Genomic DNA, 16,951 nt, shown 5'->3' with positions numbered 1-16,951 from the left:
CCAACCCAAATGCCCAAACACCTCGGCACCCAAGTTGGTCATGCTTTCGTCCCGCTAGATGAAACGGGACACAAGAAAGCGACCGTGTCACTCGGGTCAGGGCGACACAACACACTCTTCTGTTCAACAGCAGGGCCTGACAGCTTCCCAGGTTCCCTGGCCATTCCTTAGAACACGTCTAAACATCCCACTATCCTTTTACAACACCTCTCCACTCATTCCTATCACCAACAAGAGCTCTAGTTTCCACTATGTCTTGTGGTGAGTGGCCAATTCTCCCACCGTGGTCCGCTGCGTGTCGTAAGAGGTGACTAAAGTGGAGGAAGCGAGGCGACTGGGGATCCTCTCCTCTCTATCTCTACTCCCTAAGAGACAGCAAGGCAAAGAAAGGGGGCGGGAGACCGAAAGGTCTCGCAAACCCTAGTTATAGGGTCACTAAATGTGAGAGGATGTGGAAGTAAAGCAACTGAATGGAAGAAAGAGGAGATTGGAAGGATGATGAGAAAAAGGAAGGTTGATGTGTTAGCCTTGAGTGTAACAAAGATAAAAGAATAAATACCCACAAATATGTCATATAAACGAATGAACAAAAGGAACTTGGCGCCACCCTGAAGGCCTCAGGTCAAGGAGGTTGTGCCTGGGGTGAGAGGAGTCCTTTATGAGGTTGTCGGCTGTGCTTTGGTATCACAAAACCGGCAATGTCCTTCAAAAATCCCCTCAACAATGTTAACCCGGTCTACTTCCTGTTGTCGTGGCAGAGATCCGGGAAGCCTTCAAGGTTCTGGATCGCGACGGCAACGGTTTCATCTCGAAGCAGGAACTAGGAATGGCCATGCGATCTTTGGGATACATGCCGAGCGAGGTGGAGCTGGCTATCATCATGCAGAGGCTCGACATGGACGGTGAGGGGAGCTTCATATATGCAAACACGCACTCATTTGCACGTCGAGTTAATAATTCATCAATAATCGTCACTCCAGACGGAAACCAACATTCGCTTGATGATGAAACGCAGCGAGGGAGCCAGCGACGTGTCAGATTTTATTTTGAAAGATTGACGAATCAGCTGTTCTGCGACTTACTTGTCCGTCTAATTTAATGGAGGGAATAATAGAGAGCCAGCAACTCCTTGAAATTGTTGATTGTCGACTTGGATATTGAATAGATATCCGCTTTTGCCCTCGGGGAGTTTTCTTTTTTAGATTAATTATAAACTACTGGTTTCTGTGTTTCTGTGGGATATGGTAATGTGCCATATTTTTAACCAGGAAGGATGGAGAACAACATAACCACATACTCTCTTGCTTTCCCATTCTCTCTTTCTCTATTTCTTTCCTTTTCTTTTCTCTTTTCTTTCCTTTGCTCTCCCACCCTCTTTTGATTTCTTTTTGGATTTATTTTTTTTCTCTCTCTTTTTTACCCCTCGCTTGCTATTTCTTTTTTATCTATTTGTTACACACATTATCTCTCTCTCTCTCTCTCTCTCTCTCTCTCTCTCTCTCTCTCTCTCTCTCTCTCTCTCTCTCTCTCTCTCTCTCTCTTTTCTCTGTGTTTCTCCCTTTCTCTATTTCTTTGTCCCAACATCTCTCTTTTTCTCTCCCTGTCTTTCTCTTTTTTCCTTCTCTTTGTTTTTCTTTCTCTCTAATCTACTAGTCCGGTCCCCAAGAGAATGTTTGTTCTATCATGTGGCTCCCGAGTTAAAATGAGTTTGACACCCATGTCCTAAACCTATTGTGTATTTGCTTATAATAATAATATAATAATAATAATGCACTACCTGCCAAATCTGCACACAAATGTATCCTTTGTTTCTATGTGCTGATGTTTATTTTATTGTGAAGGTGATGGCCAGGTGGACTTTGAGGAGTTCATGACCATCCTGGGACCAAAACTTCTCTCTTCGGAAACTAGAGAAGGTTTCCTGGGTAACACCATAGACACCATCTTCTGGCAGGTATGAACACCTCCATTCGGCTTGTTTGTGTTGCTCTTCATTTATTACATGTTGGCTTGGGGCGGTCGAAACTGGGAATTTTTTGATTTTTGGGTAAAATATGATGTTTTTGTGAGATCTTTTAAAACTAAATGCAACTTGTATGCGATTTGATTTTTTTGGTGGATGCGCCAGAACTGCCATGCATGCGCAGAAGACGTGACATGCAATTCACTCATGTTTACGTAAGCACTCATGGATGTTTACAGCTGCGCTTTATCCTCCCCAAATAGGAATTAATCCCGCAACGAATGCTGTCCATGTGGTGGTATTTAAATGTAAATATTGTTAATTACCTTTAGGGGATACAAGCGCTTTAAAATGAACTCAAGCACCACGTTGTTAATACATGATGAAATGTTTGTTTATTCAATGAGTTACTAAATAAACCTAATGTTCATCTTCCATGAATGAATGATTTTATGACACTTGTGTTTTCGTCCACCGTGGTTGTTGATATTTCCATCTTCCACCTGGTTGAAGGCAGAATAGTTCTAATGTTTACTATTCTGTGTACAGTAATGCTAATTTTAAATCACCCTGGCCAATCCTGGAAGGGGGATTACCACATGTGAGGTCCTTTCTCAAGGTTTCTTTTTTCCTCACACTGAGGTTTTTGAGTTGTTCCTTGCCTGCATGCTGGTTTAAGATCGGGTAATTGTGCAATTTTGTAATTGTAATCCTGTGCAGTCCTTGGAGACATTTTTGTGATTAAGGGCTATATAAATAAATGTGACTTGACTTGAATAGTGATGTTTACCGCCTATTGATGACAGGTCGCATGAATGCATCTTGACCACAGTTACTTTCTAAAAGATCTGATTTAGGACCACATGTGAAAGTGGCCTGGGTCTGGTGTGAAAAAAGCAAATATGTGCCATTCAGACGGATACAGGTAGCGTCCGTGCAGATTTCCCTGCTGTGTGAATGTAGTTAAAGTGTCATGGTTGCCATGGCGCCCAATTGGCCGCGCCCGTGTGTATCAGGGTTGCCGTGGTGCCCAATCGGCCCTGCCCGTGTGGCGCCAGCTGCGGCTCATTGAGAGATTGGCTTTCTTTCTATATAAAGCTCAGCGCTCTCTTGGTTCTGTTGTCAGCCCGTCAAACAAACTTCTGCCCCACAAGACGTGAGTTCTGACTCGGTCCAGTTTTCCTGTTGATATCTTCAGTCCAGTATTGTTCCCATTTATTTTTGTCCTGTTTAATTGCGGGTTCCAGTTTTGTTTCCGTCTAATTTGGTCCCGTTTATTATTTTCTCCAGTTTTCGTCCCTGGCTAGTTTCTCCTGTTAGTTATCAATATCTTGATTTGTTGTCAATCCTGTCTGTCCTTTCCTGTCCAGTATCGACCCCATCTGTCTGATATTAACTCGGGCAATTGGAATCGGTCTCGTCGTTCTCTGGCTTCCTGTCCTCCCCCGCCAGACCGGCTTCCTAACGTGCATGACTCCCCATTTCCCGTAAAATAAAAGGCTTGTGTGAGAACGTCACGCGATTGGGTCCTGATCCTGTTCTGGTTCTTGACATAAAGTGTCAATTGTCTCTCATTAACTCTGTTGCCATAGTGACAATGAATTTCCAGGTTTTTGTTCAGTAACATGTTCCCGTTTATAGTTGCAACTTGTTGATTTCTGTTAGGTGAGCTTTTTTATCATTTTATGTAAATTCATGGTGTTGCCAATGTAGCAAACCACTTAAACACTCAAATAACAGCTGGCATTTTCCTTTCCGTTGCTGCGCTTCTTAATTTTTAGTCATTTTTAGCTTCTGGTACAGTACATGCATAAATTTGGCACTCTCCTCTGCCTGGCAAACAGGATGCAGCAGGAGGCCAGGTAGGAATAGTTGCTAAAAGTGTGCATCTATTTACATTACATACAGTAAAGGTAAGATCGGGCCTGAAAAATTCAGCCCGACCCGATCTGAGTCGCAGGTTTATGAACCCGAACTCGCCCAAATCCGACACATTAAATTGATTTGATAAACAAGCCCGAGATATACCCTAATTTTTGATCTGCGGCCAAAATATACGTGAAGCTTTACTCCGACCGTGCATACTTCAGCACCTAACTGTGTGTTTTAGCTGAACTATACAGATTGGGGTTTACTTGGGGCAGAGTCCCTCAAATCAAGTGTGCAGTGCAAGTTGCAGCACCTCAAAAACGGTTTGGCGCCAAAGTGCGCATCTCGGCGACATACAACGAACAAAAGTGAAACTGCAAAAAATGGCATCGATAAGTAGACAAAATTTTACAGATTACAATCTGCGAATAGGGCAGCACGGCGGCGCAGTGGTTAGCGCATGTGCGGCACAGTTCATGTCTTGGGAACCTCCTGCGTGGGTTCAAATCCAGCTCCAGACTTCCTGTGCGGAGTTTGTATGTTCTCCCCGTGCTTGCGTGGGTTTCCTTCGGGCACTCCGGTTTCCTCCCACATTCCAAAAACATGCATTTCAGGTGAATTGGCCGGTCCAAATTGTCCATAGGTGTGAATGAGCGAATGAGTTGTCTGTTCCCTTGTGTCCTGCGATTGGCTGGCAACCAGTTCAGGGTGTCCCATGCCCACTGCCCGATGATTGCTGGGATGGGCTCCAGCAACCCCGCGACCCTACTGGGTATAAGCGGTGTAGCTAATGAGATGAGATGAGACAATCTGCAAATAGTGAAAGATTTAGTCAAAAAACAGAAAGAAGTTTGCACAGCTTGGAAGCAATTGGCAAGAAGTATAAATGACATCTGACGTGAGGGAGGTGGACGGAGCAAGCTGCACGTCTTTTGCCCTAACACCGAGGAGGAAGATTTATTGGGATTTAGTGATTTTGAGTTAGACTGATAGTTTGGTAAGCATTTTATTTTTAGATAATAATTTGATGATTGCTGGGATGGGCTCCTGCACCCCCGCGACCCTACTGAGGATAAGCGGTGCAGCTGATGAGATGAGATGAGATTTGAGTAAAATTAAATTCATGCTGTGTGGATCAAAGGACTAAAAAACGTCAGGAGAACAGCCCGACTTCATGATTGACATTTTAAGCCCGAAGGGGTTTGGGCCCAAGATCTTACCCGTAACATACAATAACTCTGTGACACATCTTCGTCTAAGGCAGGGGTCGGCAACCTATGGCACGCGTGCCAGCAGCAGCACGCGAGGGTTTAACCAGTGGCACGCAAGCACACGGCAAAGTAATAATGATTTTTTTTAAATTGCTATTTTACCTGAAATTTGGACATTTTCATTGCGTAAAGCCCGCATTGTTTAGCGGCTTTACGGTGAGCGGTGCCTCGCAGAGGAGGGGAGATCTGTTTTAACCCTGCCACAGACACACCAGCACGCGATAAATGAACGAATCACGACAGCCAAATTATGACGACTCCTCGAGCGGAAAAATCTCGTTCTTACCAGCCAGCGTGGACAGGCGAATGGGGCTTTATGCAGAAAATGACCGTGCTGTTTGTGCATTATGCCTCGTGAGCGTTGCACCTCGCACGTCAAGTGTTAAGCGTCATTACGAGACAAAACATGAACATGAATTAAAGGACGAGTCTGATAAGGCGGATACATTAAAACGTGCTATGTCCAACCCTCCCCTGCAAAATCCTCCCCCCCCTCGCGTGAACGCGCATTCTGCTGCGCTTCCAAAAGGGCTTTGTGCAAAAAATGACCGTGCTGTTTGTGCATTATGCCTCGAGAGCGTTGCACCTCGCACGTCAAGTGTTAAGCGTCATTACAAGACAAAACATGAACATGAATTCAAGGACGAGTCTGACAAGGCGGATACATTAAAATGCGCTGTGTCCAACCCTCCCCTGCAAAATTGCCCCCCCCCCCGTGCGTGTGAACACGCATTCTGCTGCGCTTCCAAAAGCGATCGCGTTCTATATAATAAGTTTATTCAAACAATAAAACGAGCTAATTAAAACAATTAAGCGATGGTAGTCTATATAACGCATTTATTAAAACAATACAGCGCGATCATACTCTACAAAATGCGTTTGTTAACGCGGAAGAAAAAGTCACCAACACCAGAGACGAATCAATGTGCGCTATGATATCCACCATCACAACTAATTGAACACAAACAGCCTTTATTTGATGTACTATAATAGTCATATGTAATGTATTGTATTGTGAATGAAACCTTGGTTGCATTGGATCCCGCGGTGTAAACCAATGTTTTTTGTTTTTTTTTACTGTTTGCAAAGTAAGACACACTTTAAACCTATTATGTTTTTTTGGCTTTGGGATCCAACGACAGAGGATTACCTCTACCTTGTGATGTGTTACTAGGTTTTCGACAAATCTAGTTCGTTTTATTACTACTATTATTATTATTAATAATAGTACCGTAAATTCCGGACTATAAGCCGCTACTTTTTTCCCAAACTTTCAACCCTGCAGCTTATTCAGTGCAGCCAATTTATGTAATTTTTCTAACGGCCGCCAGCGGCGCTCGCATACAGAAGGTAAGATTTAAACTGCAATTTCTTAGCTTGTCCACAAATTAAATTAGCGTTGACAAATCCTCATCATGCAATTTGCAAAAAGAAAGGCACATGACGCAACTTTCAAGCTTAACGCAATCGAGCAGTCCGATATAGAACTTACTTTGCGAGCGTGACGCTAGCGTGTTTTTGAATAAGGGAGCGTGGGACGACGTCTGTATGACAAAGTCTCTTTCCCATTTTGAAGGAAGACGACTTTGATGACGTCAATTATAAGGAGGAAGATGAGGACGGTTTACTGTGCTTACTACAAGTACGGTATGTTTTTTTAACAGAGCTGTTTACTGTGTCGCAAGCGTTTTGCTAGTAGCGTTTTGCTACCCTTCACAGGCACGGTTTGGGATGAAAGTTATAATATAATTATTAAAGCTTTGAAAACTCTCTTGGTGTACCGTCTTTCTTTGTAAATATGTGTAAACATGTATAATATGTATTTGCAACTGTATATTTTTGTAATGTATTTATTTTAGAAACTTATTCTGATATGTTTTGTACGAGCAAATGAGAAAGAAGGGGCGGGGCAAACGCGGGCTGACGGGAAGTGGAGTAAAGGTGAGACGTGTTTGTGGACGCAGCCGACAATAGTGGATATATATATTTTTCCCACCCTTACCTATGGAAATATACACTTTTTTCCTTGGATTACTTTCAACGGGCACCCGGACTCTGCAGGTCTGCATTAAATCATAAGTACCGGTATAATTTTCCGTTCATTATGCCGGCTGTGTTTTTTGGACTGTATCGGGTAAGGGTTAATTTCGTGTTTGTATTGCGTTTTTTCAATGTCGGCGCATGCGGCTAACATACAGGTGCAGCTTGTGTATGTACAAAATCGGTTTTCCTCCCGAAATGTAGTGGGTGCGGCTTATAATCAGGTGCACTCTATAGTCCGGAATTTACGGTAATATTATGAGAAACGTTCTGAAGCTCTTCAAAATCATTTGCTGACATATTTATGTCACAGACCCTAGTCACAAGTCTATATCTCAAATAGGGTCCATATTAGCAGGGGAGTCAGATTTTGCCAGGTAAAATGCCTGCCAATATAAAAAAATTCTTGTGCGAGTCATTAATCTTGGTGTGGCACACTGATTTACAAGGGAATTTGAAAGTGGCACTCCACACCGAAAAGGTTACTGACCCCTGGTCTAAGGTTACACAACGTTTGTGTCATGCATCCTGTTCCTTTGTGTTCAATGTGTTTGTCATACACTTCTTGTACAGTTACACTTTTGTTATTGAAAGGAAGCACGGCCAGTCCCCTTGCGGCCATCCTCCATTCATTTTTCTCATTTGTTGAGCGAGAAGTGACCTCCCCAGGAAGCTTTTATTGTGCTAATCGCTGTCCGTGCGATAATGATCAGGAGCACTTTGACTCCCTTCTCCCACGTGGTCGCTTTTTTAATTAGAGCTTACTGTTGCGTACTGTGAAGATCTAATTCATCCATATGCAAATGAGATGTCACACGCCACACAGGACAATGAGCAAATGCAAATGGACCGTATATGTTCATAATGACGTAGAGCCTACTATTGTATTCTATTAAATGGAGTTTTTTTTGTATGTTAGCTGACTTTTCATATTGAATGTTTCAGATTATTCTTTTATTCGCTTAATACTTCACGATAGAGCAGGGGTTACCATTTTGTAGAGGCTACTATTGTATTCTATTAAATGCAGTTTTTTTGTATGTTAGCTGAATTTTCATATTGAATGTTTCAGATTATTCTTTTATTCGCTTAATACTTCGCGATATGTGTACTCATAAGAACGCCCACGGTCCAATACTAAGAATCACTCACTAGTGATGGGTCAATGTGATTTTCTAAGAGTTTTCCGTTTTAACTGTCATGACATATTAGTGGTTGACTAAGCCTATTTCAACCCTACTTCTTATGATCACAACCTGGTAATAACATAATAACAACATAGTAACAACATCGTAATAACATGATAATGCAATAAAGGGTAAAAAAGACGTTTTCGTTTTCGCAAGGCATGCATTCCAAAATAAATCACACAATAGCCTAAACCCATAAAGTTGAAAAATCTTATTTATCCATTGTATATCAGTAACATAATATATACGACTGTAACAAGATAACAAACTGTATATCTACAAATAAAAACACAGAACACAGAATTGCAGTTGAATCAATGGTCTTTTTTCATCATTAGACAATACATTTTAAATGAACTGCATTTCAAGTTACTGAAGCACTTTACAACGTACTTCACACTTACCCATTCAGACACACAGTCACACACCGCAGTTGAGAAACAGTGTAGTATCGATTGTTGAAATTCAGAATGGTAGCACGCACACACTCGGAGTGGCCTATAAGTGGAATTCTGATATCGTACTGATCCAAGTCAATACTATGGTGTATCGCCTGCTGATATTCAGGATAGCCGCACGCACATGTGCACGCTAGGAATAGGGGACACGTGGAATTTTAGTATCGAACCTATCAATTGCTGAAATTCAGAATGGGCCCACGCGCACACTTGGAGTGGCCTTTAAGTGGAATTCTGGTATCGTACTGATCCAAGTAAATACAGTGTAGTATCGATTGACACTGATCCATTACCGATACATTTTGCTTGGAAATGTCATAAGAATTTAACATGTTAGTTTATATAGTGCGACGAAATTGGGGGGCTTCTCCTTTTAGTGTAAGAAAGCAATGTAAAGAGCCACTGGCTGTCCAGGCCATCCGTTTCACGCGTGACAGATCTAGCATTGGTGGGATAAGGCTCGAGGGGTGGCTTGTTACTTCTCTATTACTTTCTCTCCCAACGGCGCCTTAGTCTCTTCCCGGATCCTATAACATACGACAAAGAAGCCGTTGGTGATTAACATTTCTTTGCGCTTTTCTGACTTCCCTTAGAATCTGATTTAATTGATGAATTTCTTTTCAACATAACAATCCGCTAAAATACTAGATGTTACGGTGCCTCACAGTTTGTTTTGGTGGACACATTAACTTCTGCATCCGCCCTGCTGTATAACTGACTGTATACACCAGTTTGTCGCAGTCACGCAGAGTTACACCCAACTAACACTCACACGCACAGCCTTCCGAATCCTGCACCAGTGATAGCATTTGCTGTGTGTTGTCTGCTGCAGAATGCATAGCACGATGTCAATCGGCTACGTATCGAATCAATAGAATCAATATCAATCAATATAACTCACTCTGTTTTTTGTGGCCTCTGTGGCAACAAGGCTACATTTTAAAGACTATGCTACGGATCACCAAAGTGGTGGTTACGGGCATCAATAGCCCACCTAAGAACACAAACAGGTCCTGAAATTAACTTGCCGGCAATGGGTCATCTTAATTTTGGGGGAAATGTGGCAATCATTGACATCATGAGTTTCTTTAAAATCATGATCCATCCTTTCAAAGATTGTTTCAAAAATAGCTAATAATTTATATATGGAAATCACCCGGCCGGCGCCCTTGTACAAGGCAGATTTTTAAATGGTTGAGTGCATGTGACATGTTTTTGTTAACCTTGTGCTACCTGTTTTGTTTTTTGTTTCAATTGTTTTAATAAACAAATAGTATTGTTTGCTTACAATTTTTTGACGTAAGCATATCTTGTTAGTTGTTACACATATCGTGTGCGTTATTTGTTAACACATTGGCATTACAACACTCTGCCTTACACAGTTTTGTTACATTGTGTGTTATATGTCTGTTTTGTACTCGGATTCTTTTTCTTAATTAACGAATCTGCATGAATTACCAAGAAAGTGATATTAATGTTTTTGTTACAAGTTACACTCCATTTTACTCATCGGTTCCACTTACAAACGTTTATGTCATCTGGGGTGTTGGGGATAACAGCATTATTTTTTCCAGTAACGGGATTATCTAACTGATTAATTTTTCTGCCGTTACACTGCTGTTACCGCTACTGACGTTCTAAAGCGGTGCATTACTTTGACTGCAGAGCGCCAAAAGCAGCATACCCCCGCAAACCTGACGGTGTTTTCAGTGAGGCGGCTTTCCGCTCTTTTTCGAGTTGTCTGCGTTACGTCTTTTCGGAACATGTCACAATTCAAAATAGCGACTAGCATATTTCCTAGGTTTTTCAGTGTTATTGTGCTCATATAAACACGTAAAGTTTAGTCTTTTTTTCTTCGTTTATCGCTCTTTTTCCTTTTGTTATTGTATTATTTCTTGTTTCCTTTTTGTCTTTTCTTCCATATTTTTCCCCCTTTTTACGTCATACTGAGCTTAATGTTACATTGTAATTGCGGATTAAAGGGATTAAAGCAATAAAAACAACCTGAAGAGCCGCTTGGGACCCGAAAGAGCAGTCTCTTCTTAGTGAGCCAAGCCAAAAAAAAATGGATTTCTAAAAATAGTAGAAATTCGCATCTCTTTAAGTAAACTCCAAGAAAAGACGTCCCCACATTGTTTGGTATTTACTCAGAATGTTTACAATTCTTTGACATACAACTTATTTTAAAAGTAATGGCTATAGTTACTTTCCCTGGTAACTAGTTACCTTTACTATAGAGTAATTCAGTTGCTAACTCAGTTACTTTTTGGAAGAAGTACTGAGTAACTATTACTAATAACTTTTTTAAAGTACCGTCCCAACCACTGCTCTTTTGTCTCCACTTTCACCTCCGCTTTGTCAAAACCAAAATAGCTCCAAACAAGTGATGTACCGCCCTTATTCGGTGCAAGCTTCATTTCCTTCACGGTTGTTGACTCTGCGACTATGTTTACGGAGTCTGCCATGACACTCAATAAGCTCACACAGTGGGTGTGGAATAGTGTGGTGCTTGCAAACTTTGAATCATGTTTATTGGCTTGTGCCATTATTAAAACTTGCCTCTCGGCGCTTCTAAAACTCGAACAGTAACAATTGTGGTTGGCCAAAACTCACTCACTACAAAACCTTGAAAAAAAATGCAGTGCTTTGCGGTTTCACAACCGCACTGCGTCACATCGCAATGTCGATTCGATTTCGGTTAATCGTTCAGCCTTAACCTGTTGTGTGCAAATTGTCAAACAAACGTTCAAACTTCCGACTTCGGACTGCTGCGCCCCTACCTCCCCGATACAGCCCTCTTCTTCCTCACTGCCCCCTCCAGATCTTTCCATTGCCCCCAGGGGGGTGGTACCGCCCACTTTGGGAACCACTGATTTAGAAGATGTTAGCTCATTTAGCTCATTTTAACCTTTTTTTCCAGCAAGATTAGAAAAAATGAATTTTGAATCAATCACATATGTGTTAGATTAGGTAATTGTGCTCACTTTAGGTACAGAGATTCTTATTTAACCGGACAATCTAATCAAAATATCGTAAATTAGAAAGAAATTCATGTCAAATAAGCCAAAATTTCACTGAACATTTTAAGATTATTTTTTTCCAACATGATTGTAAAACAGCCCCTAGAGGGCAGCCAATACTGGGATCTGCCACAGTACTAATACCTTTACATAAGGCTGGTATCGGCACCTATACGATACCTGAGATTGGTACTCGCCCATCTTCTAATTTAAAGGGACATTGTGTATTATTTGACGCCTATTATTGGTAAAAAAAAAAAACTTAATTTATATAAAAAAACTATTGATTGGAATAATAAGCAAAAACACATGGACATTCATATAAAGATGCCTTTTTTAAATGATTGTTTGACAAGAAATGCGTATTTATACATAAAGAGGCTCACCTAGAGGGAACTGACATTATTGTATGCCATCTTGTTACTATGAGTAGCCCCAAAAAACAAAAATGGACAAAAAGAATAAGCAAAATGGTGGGATTTAGTCTCTTGGAATCTCCATAGTTTGTATTCTTCCTTGTGTGTTGCAGCTCTCTTTTTCTATTACACTACAAAATAAAGTGACATGGAGCGCAGAAGGGTCACATAATACTTAATGACCCTTTAATGATTGCAAATTGTTAACTTCGTGTGTTTACACATTACTTCATTATTGCCAAGAGAGTTTTATTGGATCAAAACATCAATAATAATTTTGTTACCTGACCTATACCTGTTTACCTTTAGCATTAGCATTTAAGCTAGCAGACATTCCCTTTAAAGTGTCGCTTTAAATTTGGACATAAATTCTATAAAGGGAGAGTTATTTGTGAATTAGTAATGGAACATTTTATAGAATAAAACTTGTTCTGACGTTATACTACAAAATTACTACAAAACTGAATTTAGCGCTTCAAAACAGGGACTAATAATATTATTTTGTTTTCTTTTTGATGAGAAAAAAACAATTGCAGTAATGCAATGATATCAAAATATTATTACAGAAATATTACAACAAAAATACTACAAAAATACAACTAAAGTAATATGAAAAAATACTAGAGAAATACTACAACAGTACTAGTATGGAAATACTTCTGTCAGAAAACCAGAACAGACCAGTGGACCCCAGAGCATTTGTTTTAGTCTTTTATTAAGGAAGCGTTCAGGGCTTGCTGGAGACGTGATGGCCGGTGAGATAACTTCGGAACGAGTCGTCAATCGTAGTGCGGAAATCAGGCAGGTCGTGCTTACCGGGGCTGGAGAAGAGATCAAAACGTGGGACGGAAACAGGTCAGATCGGAGGCAGGCAGAATCGGGTAAGCAGAGTTCTAAACGAACGGGATATCGGGAGAAACACGCAGAGTTACAAGAATGTACGCTCTGACACTCCCCTCTGGGCGCAGGGCGCTTAAGAGAGGAGTGCGAGCCAATCGGTAGGCGTCCACCCAGGCGCCACATGATTGCTCCAGGTGATCTGAGTTAGATATCATGACAACTTCAAAAAAACTTCAACAGAAATATTACAAATATATTACAATGGAACACTTCAAAAATACTTCTACAGAAATACTACGAAAAAAGTACTACAGAAATACTATAAGACAAAAATAGTGCTTCATAAATATCACGACAGAAATTCTATGAAGATACAACTACACTATTACTACAAAAATACAGAAATACTACACAATGTCACTGCAGCAATTCTACAAAAATAATAAAAAGTAGAACTATAGTAATACTAAAAAACTAAATATTGAAAGTAGTGCTAGGAATAAAATGGTCTGAACCATTTCAAAGTTCTGGCGTATTTCCCACGCTGCGCCTTTCATATTTTTGTTTTCTTTTACTTAAAAATAAAATGTATGTAACATTTTCATCATATTTAAGCCTTTCCCGTCATATACATTATTAAGGAAAATAGAGTTCTAAAAATGTCATGAACCGGAACAGGATCAGGACCCAAATGCGTGGCGTTTCTCACACAAGCCTTTTTTTTTTTTGACGGGATATCGGGAGTCATGCACGTTAGGCAGCAGTCTGGCATGGAATGACAGGAAGCCAGAGGCCGACGAGATCGATACCAATTGCCCGAGCTTATATCGGACAGATGGGTTCGATACCGGACAGGACGGGACAGACAGGATTGATATTGAAACAGGATAAATTAAACGGGACAAACTAAACGAGAACGAAACTGTATATCAATAATATACAGGACAAAATAGACGGGAACAATACCGGACAGGAAACACAGGCAGGGAACCGAACAGAGTCAAAACTCACGTCTTGCGGGGCAGAGGTTCGTTGACGGACAAACTAAGGGTGAGTGAGAGCACCAAGCTTAAATAGAAGGCTAGCCATTCTTTCAACGCAGCTGGTGCCACACGGGCGGGGCCAATTGGGCGCCATGGCAGCTGTGACAAAAAATGCTATAATTTTAAGGATCCTGGAGTTAAATTTGGGGGTGCTTGAGCACACCCAAAAACGGGCTGATTACGTCCAAGGTGCAGCCTGCAAAATAGAATTCCGTGTCACTGCAAGACTTCAACTGAAACTTGATCAATTCGAGAAAAGATGGAAGCTTATCACTCAATTTTTACTTGATGTCTAAACACCTAACTTTTTAAATTTTATTTATTGTACCGTATTAACAATTTAAAAAAAAAAATTCTGTTGTTTCTTCTGTTATTTATGGGTGTGTCAAGTGTATATATTTTGTGTTTGTGTTGATGTATGATGGTGGAATCAAACCTCTGTCAAAATATGTGTGAGAAATAAAAAGTTATTAAAAAAAAAAAGTTACAGAATTCCGTGTCAAATTAAGCCAACTAGTGATGTCACATTTAAATGCAATTCAGTTTGCATCAAGTTGGGATGTGAAAGCGTGTGTACACGTGTCTCGATAACACAAAGATCAGGATTTTGTTTTTGAGACGAAAGTAACGCAATGATTTGGTAAACATCATCGCTTCTCCTACGTGCAACTGCAGGCCTTTTTCCTCGTTCAAGTATAAATATTTTGTTATCACCGCCAAGGATGAAGACGCGCGAGACAGAAGATTAGTTTGTTTGTTTGTGTGCAGTTGCGGCAAGGCGGACTAACCAGCAACGGGGCCCCGGAGCTTAATAGCGCTAATAATGAATCACGCTGACACTAATTGGCTATTGATGACTTTGCTCTTCACCTTCGAGCTGCTAAATGATGTCGGGAGACTCGCAGAGTTCTCAGTCTCACGGAGTCTTATCTTCTTTTTGCTCTGCATGACAAAATAAAGGGTCTTTTTGTCATCATCAAAACTAGTGAAATCAGATATCACGTTGTTCACACTGATACTATAGCACAGAGGTCCCCAGTGTGGTGCCCCCCAAGGACAGTTGAGATGCCCGCGGACCTGTTCTGAAAATAGCTCACTATTGATCGGTCATTGTGATTTCCTAGTAAAATATTTGTTTTGTTGGTCTATTTAATTCTATTTTTAATAATTAACCTGGTAATACTATAGTAATAACATAAAGTTGATATTTTAGGAATTTCCCCAAAACAAATACCAGTTATTGAGCTTCATGGACAGAAAAAAATCAAGAATTGATCATTATTCTCAAGCAAATAAAAAAAGAGAATAGAATGAGAATCTAGTTGTGTATTAAACAAATGTATTCATTCCGTCACGACCGGTACAAGCAGGGGACCCAAATGAGTAACATTTCACACAATGCTTTATTAAGGGATCGGGAGAGTCAGTGCGAGAGGAAAAAGACTTGTGCTTGCAGGGCAGGAGGAGCGGAAAGCCCTCGCGAACGAAGCGTGGTCAGAGATCAGAACAAGTCGGCAGCCGGGACAGGAGAACGGAGCTTGGATCGGAGATCAGAGCCAGTCGGCTAGCCGGGACGAGCGGGAAGTCAGGGATCGGGGATTGATACAGGAAACGGATATGGGTCGGATATGGGTAGCCAGGACAGGCGAACGGAGCTTGGATCAGGGATCAATACAGGAAACAGAATCAGGATACGGGTAGCCAGGACAAGAGAATGGAGCTTGGATCGGGGATCAATACAGGTTGGGATCAAAGGTTCGCAGACGGACTGACAAGGTGTGAATGAGAAAGACGTGTTTAAATGGGAGGGGAACCAATCAGGAAACGAGCAGCAACTGGGACTAAACGAGTGAGCGCAGGTGAGAGCAATGGGCAAATCATGACATAGCCATCACTTTATTCTTTTTTTAACAGGAAATACAACAAACTAAATTCCAAATTATGGGTTTCATAAAGTGAATGAGCAAGAAATGTTCAGTATTTTTCAGCTATCCATCTGGCTACGTTTTTTAGCTTTGTAGCTAAGTATCTTCTTACATTTTTAGCTATTGACATTTTTGTGCATGCTATCGAGCTAACATTTGATTTTTTTTTTCTATTTATCAAGCTAATTTTTACCTCTTTTCTAGCTAGCTATGTAATTTTTTTTCTATTTTTTTATCCGTCTATTTAGTTGGCTTTTAAATATTTAGCTGGTTCTCTAGCTCCCTTTTCGTTTTTACCTGTTTACTTTTCTAGCTAACTACCAAGCTTCTTTTTTAGCTATTTAGCAAGCCATCTAGCTAAATTGCTATTTTAGAAATTCATATCAGACTGGGTGCCCTTTGCGCTAATCAGTAACAAAAAGGTCTCAGCTTGAAAAAGGTTCTAGCCCCCTGCTGAAGTATCATCGAGTTAAACACCCAAAGAAGAACCGTGACCAAAAAGGAGGTGTTATTAAAGCTTTAATTTTCTTCTTTGCATGGTGAAAATGGCAACAATACTATACAGTAACAGTGCATGGACAGTATGTGCCAATATGTTCACGGAAATAATGTGCATAACTTTTATATATGTTTTGTATTTCATTCATTTCTTTCATTGTCAGTCATGTTAATACAAATATCACATCACAGAATGGACATATCACATGAAAAGAAAAAAAAGGATGACAGGTCAAAACCAAAGGCTTCTAAAAGACCTGCCCCCAAAATAACTTTGGATGCCTCTTCAATCAATCATCCATCCATCCATCCATCCATCCATCCATCCATCCATCCATTATCTGCACCGCATATCCTCAGTAGGGTCGCAGGGGTGCTGGAGCCCATCCCAGCTTTCTTCAGGCAGTGGGCAGGGGTT

General features: G+C 40.8%; 1 protein-coding gene across 2 annotated transcripts in view; it reads left to right on the top strand.

Annotated features, from left to right (window-relative positions):
* Positions 1 to 16,951, top strand: part of caln1 (calneuron 1) — a 69,077-nt gene that overhangs the window by 24,260 nt on the left and 27,866 nt on the right. For both annotated transcript variants that reach the window (XM_088345727.1, XM_088345726.1), the window contains exons 3-4: positions 759 to 902; positions 1,842 to 1,954. In XM_088345727.1, coding sequence (XP_088201853.1) covers positions 759 to 902; positions 1,842 to 1,954 — 257 coding nt within the window. The remainder of the gene's footprint in view (positions 1 to 758; positions 903 to 1,841; positions 1,955 to 16,951) is intronic.

This window comes from Urocampus carinirostris, chromosome 10, assembly GCF_059441175.1.
Source record: "Urocampus carinirostris isolate Australia breed hairy pipefish chromosome 10, RoL_Ucar_1.0, whole genome shotgun sequence".
Classification (NCBI taxonomy): domain Eukaryota; kingdom Metazoa; phylum Chordata; class Actinopteri; order Syngnathiformes; family Syngnathidae; genus Urocampus; species Urocampus carinirostris.
The sequence above is the reverse complement of the archived record's forward strand: the minus strand, read 5'-3'. Positions and strand labels throughout refer to the sequence as shown.